A 9,796-nucleotide genomic window follows, 5' to 3' on the forward strand; every position below is an offset into this window, starting at 1 on the left:
GGTTTTGATATTTCTTTTTAAGACAATAGTGTTTGACACAATTTGTACATATCTCTACTAATTTATCAAGCAATATGCTATAACCCGCAAGCATAGGTGCCGAAGGCTTGTTGCGCTGAATATTGTTAACTGAAGTGAACTAACACACTGATCATTCAAGCAAGGAATAATCTCTTGTTCTTGTATAGTCACAAGAAGGGAGATGACCAATGTGTTCTTCTGCATCCATTGGAATAAATGGCAATTTTCCCATCTGCAGTTGGGAATGCATCAGAAAATAACCTGATCTTCATTCCGACAAACAAGTGTCGACTATTTACAATCTAAGAACTGAAACTTAGCAATGGCTGATGCATGTAACGTCATCCTCGAGTTCTTTCCAGCAGTACAACTGAGATTATATATGGTATGAACCTCGTGAAAATAGTAATGCAATGGCTGCCTCACGAGCTTAACTTAAGTGTCCAGTGTAACTCCTGTCTTTTCCATTGCGTGCCCTATCATTCTCTTTAGATCTTTGCAGAGTCCATCCTATCACTGTTCCCCCTCCTTTTTTGATTGATTGATCGGCTACTTCCCCTTGTTGTACAACCATTATAGTCCCCATCATCATTCAACTCAGATTCCACATTGTGATCTTCAGAATCATCAATTACAGACTTCTTACTACTTTTAGAGTGTGTTCCAGTAGCACCTTCATCAGGCTCCCAGCGGCCTCTTTCCCCAATGTCTTCATTATGGTGATAAGGGTAATCCGTATCTGAATCGACACTCTTGTCAGAACTTGGCTTTCTTTTATCTGTGATAGCAGCAGTCCAGTCACCAGTGGTATTACTATCATGGCTTTTGCTTCTCTTATCCCAGCGATCAGGTGATGATGGAACACCGTTATGACGCCTAGACCTGCTTCTTCTTTTCTTGTGATGCAAACTTCTGTCTCGTGTCTCATCCAACCACTCACCGCTAGAATCTGTATTACGATCTTCCTTCCTATGTCTTGAGCCCCTCTCTCTGTTACCAGATCCTGCATCTCTACATCTCTTCTTTTCCGGCAAATCATCACCAGAGACGGAACCGCAAACTCGTTTTTTGATGTCACCATTACGATGTTGACGCCCCATTTTTTCATTATGGTGGTTTCTTGATCTTCTCCCTGTGCTATGGTGGCGTCTCACTCCCTCTTTCTCTCTGTCAGATAAATCCCAATCAGAGTCACTACTGTGGTATCTATTTTCACCATGATGATTTGTTTCCTCTTCATGTTGTCCTGTCCCCTCTTCGAATTGTTTCTTATCAAGAGTTTTGCACCGTTTTTTATCAGTACGGTTGCCTCTCTCTTGATGTGTCCTTTTATGAAAATCATAATCATCATAGTGGATCCTTGAGCTTCTGCTCTCCCTTGAGCGAGACCTTCTCTCCCTTGAATCATAGCGATGCCTGTCATTTCCCAAGAACTTAGCAGACGTTTTATTTGAACATATTATAAATAATAAAAATTTATGCTAATAAAAATCCTATGCCTTTTCTGGGTGCAAGAAAGTCATATATTATTATAGCATAATTTTTTTTACAAGGGTATTGAAATCAAATGTTAAACCATGCTTTCTACACTCTGCCTATATTACAGAAGAAAAAAGGATAGTTTCATCACCAAAAAAAGAGAGAACCTGCCCATCTGAGAATGCGCAGAAGACAAGAGAAAGGGTACAGAAATAACATTCAATATGAATAGTAAAAATCATGTCCGAACCAAGCATTTTTATTATTCATCGTTTTAAAGCCCTTCACCACTTAACAGACTGTTAGTTTTTCTTTTCTTTCTTTTTAATCATGTCAATTGGTTGTCATTTGCATGTCCACGATTGGTTGCATTCTGGTTTGATTATTATTTTTTCAATGATAAGGGAAACCCGTAGCCGCTACCTTTTGGGTGCACACTGGGTAAAAAACCCGCTCCTATGCAATAGCTTGCAAACCACACAGGCGAGGTAACCCGCACTAGACAAGCCCGACGCGACAAGTTTGACCCAAAAGGCAAACCCCTTGCTTTCGCTGGCAAGGGTTTCGAACTTGAGACCTCCAACATGGAAGTCCCAAGCCAAACCACGGGACCACCCTGAAGGGTATTCTGGTTTGATTATTTTTTTCACTGGAATACTGGGGAATATAGTTTAATCATATTTTTACAAATATCTTCATACTGAGGAATTAAAAATTTTATTTGACATTTTTTTGTAGATTGGTTAATGATAAGTTCCAAAGAGTTTTTACTTTTATTTTCTCATTTCATGTACAAGATGCAGGTCTGAGACAAATTACTTATCATCCAACCCAATTTTGACCCATATTTTTACTGGTCAAATTTTTGACCCATATTAACATAGGTTGAGTTAGTTTGAGCCAATTTTCTTTAGCTGGTTCTTAACCAGCTCAAATTCAACACAACCATCTGATTGACCTGATTGCCACCACTACAGATCCAACAGGTGTCCTACTGTAATCTCTTAAGATCAGAGAGCCATAACTGAAGTATCATGTTTGAGATGGGTGTATCAGTATAATCTTTTATAAAAGACGGAAGTATCAAGATATGGTTCAATACGTTATCAAGTTCACATGAAAGATACCAAAAACTAACGGACCTGTCAAAATCAGCTGCCAGCATCTTGTAGGAATTCAACATCCGTTCTGAGTTTTTCCGTTCAAGCCGTCTATCATAGACAGACTCATCAGCATACCCAAACAAAGCAGCCATCTTCGTAAGCCAGTATCTTGGCGGTGGTTTATCCAAGTCCGCCCATTCATAATCTCCACCAGGATTGCGGAAACAATGGATAAAGTTGCATGCCGTTCCACGGGAGCATGACTGTCAACACATGTGTATATAATTCATGTTAAAAGATAGGAAGTACAGAAGATCTTAATGTCAGAATCAGGTAAACAGTAAAGATGTTCGTTAACTAATTTACTCCCTACAAGTACTGCTGACAAAAAACAGAGAGTAACAAAGTCATTAACACAGAACTCAAGCGAGAGTAGTGAGATTCAAGTTGTACCTTAAGCTTTGATTTCATGAATTCCCCACATATGGCAACCTTCCATTTGGTTACGCTAACAAACTCGCATGTGATCTATTAAGAATCAGACATTCCAAGAAGAATAAACAATTATCATTACATTCTAGCCACGTGGTTCAAATGCAAGGATGCAAAGTGCATATATAGGCTATTTTTTGTGACCTAGAAGTGTGTATTTGCATGCATTAGGATGTTAGTATTATCAACATCGACTCTTTCAGGGTAAAAAGAAACAATATGCTATAACCAAAAGGGAAATTTTCATATGCTTCCATGCGATCGATTTTCTTGAAAGAAAGTTACTAGAATAACAGATAGCAAAATGCACATCTCATTTGAACTGCAAACCATTAATTTAAATGGAATTCAAAATACCTGTTTGCTAGCGAAGTAACGGCCATTTATAGAATGATAAGCAAGCACTGCAGAATCTATATCTTTGTAGTGTACATAAACGTTTCCTCGCAAATGAGATGAACTGTTTCTACACACCTATATGTGGGAACATATTAATTGGTTATGCAATTAAAGGACAAAAAGAAGCAAGCCTTTACTAACAGTATTATGTTGCAAATAAGACCTTTCATTGTTGTGACACAGCTCTACAGAAAAAGATGTCCTTGGTTTACATCTACTGATACATGATTCTTAAGGGTCCTTTAGAATGTCAAGATAGTTTTTTTTTAGTTTGTGTTTGTTTTTTGTTTTTATTGGTTGGGGGGGGGGGGGGGTTTAAAAAATAAAAATCAGGAAAATTTAGGATTTATTTTAGAGGAAACTTTTTCCTGTGGGAAAGTCATTACAATTCCCACATTGTTCCTGCTTACAAACACACCTAAAGCGCAAAGCAATTCACTTTCTAACACTTCCCTTGCTTCATTGGGAACCAAACGTACCTAAGAGAAAAGGCTAGAATATTGTAAGGCACCTCAACAACTCAGCCTTTGACATCATTCTTCTTTCAGCACGGAGTAGCTAAACTATGTTCTATTATTTCCATGAGTTCTTACTATTTGCAACATACAGGGGAGCAACATGCTTTAAAAGAGTAGAAAAGGACACTGCTCACTTCCAAGAAATATTCCTGCTGTCCTAATGTGAGGACATAATTAGCAATACGTCAACAACGGAAAGAAAGAAATTCACTACCTTGAAATTTATAATTTCTCCAAACTTCAAAAATTCCGTGTGAACATCCTCATAAAATTCCTCAAAACTACATTCAACTTCCTCATCTGTATACTGTAGAAAGAAGAACAGAAGACAACAATTGATTGCATAAACATATGCAGAGTATACGAAATCCAAATAGAGATGCAAATACAACTAGCAAGCACTTTAGCAACTAAATAACAAACAGATAACCAAACATAAATTGGAAAAACTCTTTAAGATTTTGCAAATTGAAACTACATAGAGCTACCAAAAAGAAATTCAGAAAACATTCATGTATGCATAAAGACTATGCAGGTATACGAATTAAATCCCATACATGAAAATCCGCATTTGAGCATTTAGTACTGGACAAACTACTATTTTCAAGAGATAAATCAATTAACCCTCAAAGTTGCAAAAATAAACCAGAAAACACAATTATAGTGAAGCTTATTAAATAGAAGCAAATTAGTAATTAGGCAAGGAACTAAGCTCCAACAAGTCCCTTTTGTCAGTTATGCAAATAGGAATATACTCTCCTACATAATGGTAATACAGTTCCGGAGGTTTAACTTAAGATACAAAAAACCTGACACTAAAACCACTGCCATCTACTTGAAACTATTGAAAAAGAACCTAAACATTAAGTAATTGTGAACTACGAATTTCCCGCAAAATAGTCACGGCATATGTAAAATGAGCAAGAGAATCAGAAGCTTGATGACTAGATTTTTGGATGATTGTTAAGACATTAGATAACTCCTCTATCGGCTTGACTATGGAAAGGGGATCTTTTCAATAGTCAATGTGTACCAAAGAGCTACATAGTTTGCACCAGGTACCAAAGAACATTGTCAATCCCAGATACATCTCTAAAAGGGTTAACCCACGGCTTCATCACTAATCTTTAAATTACCAATTACACGCAATAGTAATACCTATTATGCAAGAAAGGCAGCACAATTCCCATTCCAAAAAAATCGTGGTTGTCTTCCGTTTCTCTATTACTAAAAATAGATCGGTAAATAACATGAAGAAATGTGAAAAATAGAAATCACACACATACAACTGTTATATTCAGAATTCTTTAGCTCACTTTGCAAAACAGGATACACAGTTCGCTAAGAGTCTCCAGCTGAATCGGCGGAAGAAACACGTGCCTCCAGAATTTTCAGGGCAGATATTCTGTTTTAAGGGAGTTAAAGAACAAACAGAAAGCTTCTACCATGAAGAAAAATAAATTACTTTTGAGTATAAGAATATATTACAACTTAAACATAATACACTACCCATCACTTGGATCAAATGAAATGACCACACTTATAGAAAAGGGAATAAGATCAAGAAGAAAATTACCACAAAGTAAAAAAGAGGGTTAATGTTGGAGCCACATCTTGACATAATGTTTCATTACATATTGACAATCGACAGCCAACACTGATCAGTACTAATTCAGGTAAAGAAACAAAAAAAGTAGACATACCCAAAAATTGAAAGATTTATCTATTCAGACTATAGTTTTTTTTGCTTTAGTAAAGAGAAGCATAAGCAACCTAAGGAAGAACTTACCAATAATTTCATAACAGAAGTTCTAAAGAAAACTGGAAACTACTAAAGATTAGCAAAATTTAAAATCAGGATACTAGAGCCACATGAAGACTTCATTAACAGACCTCAAGCCCCTCATCCTGCTCCCAAGCAAATCCAGGTCCACAGTACATGTTCTTCATGAGCAAAGTGCAGGATTTATCGGGATAAAAGTGAACCCTACTGCAGCGTGAACCAAATCGGCAAGCCCCAGTTTTTAGGTGGAAAGGACAATGAGCTTTATCCTGCCACGTGATAACCAAGAAAGCAGAGGGTCATGCTAGACCAAATGAGAGGATATAAGAGACTAGCTATTTTGAATATTAGAAGTTTAGGACATAAGAAAATAGCAATACCATGTCATCACTAGTTAGGGAGTACCCTGTCATCACTAGTTCGGGAGATCCACGCACAGAGTACATTATAATTAGGAATTATGGATATTTACCTGCTCAGTTCCAAAATTTGGAGTTTGAACAGCAACATTCTCCAACAACTGTTGTGCTGAAAGAGACGAAGCATTCTTGTAGTCAGCATAGACTTCAGATTGTGGAGCCAGTGGATTGGATGTTGGTCTATTGGGATCCTGCATGGACAAAGGATAGTATTTACATCCCATTCATTTTGGCAATTGCTAGGTGTTAGGATTGTTCAAAGAGGACAAAGGATGGAATTGGGAAATACACTAGTACAGAGAATTACAGATTAGTACCTCTTTCAGAATCGCAGGATCTGGATCCTTCTTTTTCACTTTCACTTTATTCCTCTTCACAATTATCTCATTTCCTTGCCATATAATTTCGGGAGGCCCGTCTTCTACATATTCCCACTCGTCATCTCCATCTGGCTCATTCTCAAGGGCAACCTGCTAGGATGTATGTATATGAAGAATACTAGTGGACTGTGAAAATCACAGCACTTAAAGAACCAAGACAGACACAACAGGTCTAGGTAGGAAAGGAGAGGGAGGGCAAAACAGAGAAAGAGTCGCAGACATTTGCATATGCTGCTAAATTATTCAAACCCCCAGAGTGAAAGTTTTAAGAAACAATAGAAGATTGGGTGTTTTTGAAAAGAACTGTCTTTGTTTAGGCCTCTATTTATTGGTATATCTCTTGTAAGTAAGAGTTTTCCCATATTTAATGAAACTATTCCTTACATGATAAGACAGAATAATGATTTGCAAAACAAGACATCAGAACTGTCTCCAACAACCCAAGAACTAGTTTGTTGACCATATTAAATGGGTAGCATGATTTGGATCAAAGGATCCATACCTGAACCTCTATGGATGTCAAATTAAAGAAATTCATGCACACACATATTTAACCAACACCTGATATACTAGATGTGGCAATAGAACTAACTTTGCGCGCAATCGTAAGCTGCAGGCTGAGATCAATAATCTGGAAAACACAAACTAATTTATGCAGTCAAAGAAGCACATGATATGCTATATTTTCCACTCGGTTTATCAGCAGTGTTATCAAAGGCGCGCTTTAAGCGCGCTTAAGCCCTAAAGCGAGGCTCAAAACGTGTTGAGCGCTTTCGCCTCGCTTTATGTGCGCTTTCAGTGTCGTCATCAAAGTTCTAAGAAAAACTTTTTCCTTTTCAATGAGCCTCTTATGAAGAAGTGACACTAAACAATTGATATTCACTTTATCATAAAAAAATTCAAATTTCTTTGGTCATATATTTGTCATTCATGTTTATAATTATTAGTTTTGGACTAAACATACACATTTTATTTTTTCACCCTTTTGCGCCTTTTTTCATTAAAGCCCACGCTTTATTTGCGCTTTGCGCTTAAAGCCCCCACGGACCTTAGAGCTTTTTTACGCTTTTCGCTTTTAATAACACTGGGTTTATGTAGACATATTCAAAATTTAGAACTAAATTAGAATAGTTTGTTTGACAATTTGTCTCCACTGACCAACTCATATGCGCATTCTTTCTGCATTGTGATCATTGTCAAACCAGAACATGCTTTTACGTCTCTAGAAAGCATCCACCACAATGTCTCCAACTGCTAAAAAGTTTAACCGAATCCCCAAAAATGCAAGATTCTCTTTGCTTGTTTTAGAATTGACTGCCATACTATGATTGGGAGGGTCAATCACTTCAGATTAGCTTTTATAACCAAAAAATTGCTAGCGACTTCTGACTTCTTTCATAACTTCCTCAATTTTGCTTCATGGCACACAATGTCTATTGTACAAACATCCATTAACCTTCAATTTAACCCCATTAATAAGCAACTATAACCAATAAAGTAAATACATTATACACAACCCACATAACTCAAAGTTCACTGCTATGTAAATAAAGAGGATGTGGAAGTACATTTGGCGCCAATTATGTGTACCTGGCTTTGTTTTGCCTTTTCTTCCTCTTCTTCCACTCTCCTTCGTTCTTCTTCTTCTACCTCTTGAGCTTCCTTTCGAGCCAGTGCTTCGAGAAAGAGCCTTTCTCTTTCCTTAAACTCTCTCCTTTCTCTCTCTAATCTCTCCTTCTCTTCCTCTTCCTCCAGCTGAATCCTGCGAAGCTCCTCGGGATCATTCAGCTTAGCCTCCTCCTCCTGGCGCGTCTTCTCCGCTAGTTCCTTCCTTTTCTGCTTCCTCTTCTCCTTCTTCGTCAACTTCCTTTTCTCCTTGCGATTGTTGCATATCTGATCCTCCTCCGCCGCCGCCGAAATTGGTTCGCCGCGTCGTTGAAGTTCCGGTGCTTGCTTGTCGTCTTCTTCGACTGATATCGGTTCCGTCATCGTCGACGTCTAGGGTTTCAATAGTGTTAATTACATTTACAATGATAAGTATAGTATTATTATTGAGCGATCACAAAGTTCTGTCATTTCAATAACGAAAAAAGGGTGCTTTTGCACTCGTCATAAAAAAAAATTAGTATATGAAAAAATGACAAATATATATATTTTTTTGTTATATAAATAATTTCATCGTATTTTTTGTTCATTAATGCTTCTGCCATCTAAAAATCAGTGCACATTTACCCCTCACTCTGACATAAGACTTATTTGATACACATGGCGCAATCATACGACTCAATTCGATTTGACCAATTAATTAGCCCAAAATTCAAATATTCGCTCATTACCCATTTAACCCCCTCAAACACTAATTACTCTCACAAATAACCTATCTAAAATCCCTTTTTGTTAGAACATCGATTTGATACATTCATAAGAACCTTTTTTTAAAAAGAAAAAAAAATCCCCTCTGAAGTTCTTACCATTTCCTTTTTTTTTCTTTAACCGAGTGAAGACATGATGATGATTAATAGTAGTCGTCTTGAATAACTAAGATGACTTCTTGTTGCCATACAAGTCTACAAGTCGAATTTTGTCGCATTGAATCAGTACTATATATTTTCCACTAGATACGGGGCTCAATAGATGTTATTTTTTCTGTTTCAATTTATGTGATATATATAAAATTTGAAGTCACTTTATTTTTTATAATTACTACATAATTATTATTATTTATCGTACTTTTTACGTAATTTTCACATGATATATGTTACTCCTTTTGTATCAATTTAAGTGACACAGGTGAATTTGAGAGTCAATCTAATATATATATATTTTTTTATTTTTTTATTTATTTTTTATTTTTTTTATTTTTTATTTTTTTAGATATTTTAAGTTGCTAATTATTATGATTTATATATTTTTAAAATGTTTTTTATAAGTTCTTTTTGATATTTAACCTGTAATTATTGTGATTTATAGTACATTTAATGTATTTTACATAATATATATTTCTCCCTTTAATCCAATTTATGTGGTATAGATGGAATTTTGAGAGTTAACGAGAACTTTAATATATTTTAAGCTATTAATTATTGCGATTTATAATATTTTTTACATAATTTTTTTTATCTATATAAAGTAATAAAACAAAAAAAATAAAGGAAAGAACATTAAAATTACCATATTACCCCTCGCTACAAACAAACATGTT

The 9,796-nt window shown here is 36.1% G+C and overlaps 1 protein-coding gene across 2 annotated transcripts; it reads right to left on the reverse strand.

Moving 5' to 3' along the window:
• Positions 1-154: 154 nt before the first annotated feature.
• On the reverse strand, positions 155-8,691 carry LOC102605870 (zinc finger CCCH domain-containing protein 5). Of its 2 annotated transcripts, none has more exons than XM_015309526.1 (9): positions 8,185-8,691; positions 6,532-6,684; positions 6,268-6,405; positions 5,906-6,064; positions 4,227-4,319; positions 3,453-3,569; positions 3,057-3,131; positions 2,643-2,866; positions 155-1,419 (listed from the first exon to the last, which is right to left on the reverse strand). In XM_015309526.1, exons 1-9 carry the CDS (start codon positions 8,581-8,583, stop codon positions 510-512), a joined length of 2,268 nt encoding a protein of 755 aa, XP_015165012.1. In that variant the 5' UTR covers positions 8,584-8,691; the 3' UTR covers positions 155-509. The 2 variants fall into 2 exon arrangements, with proteins under 2 accessions (XP_015165012.1, XP_006349285.1); XM_006349223.2 differs by having other exon boundaries at positions 155-1,437.
• Between the last annotated feature and the right edge of the window lie 1,105 nt (positions 8,692-9,796).

Source organism: Solanum tuberosum, unplaced genomic scaffold (assembly GCF_000226075.1).
Source record: "Solanum tuberosum cultivar DM 1-3 516 R44 unplaced genomic scaffold, SolTub_3.0 scf00105, whole genome shotgun sequence".
Classification (NCBI taxonomy): Eukaryota; Viridiplantae; Streptophyta; class Magnoliopsida; order Solanales; family Solanaceae; genus Solanum; species Solanum tuberosum.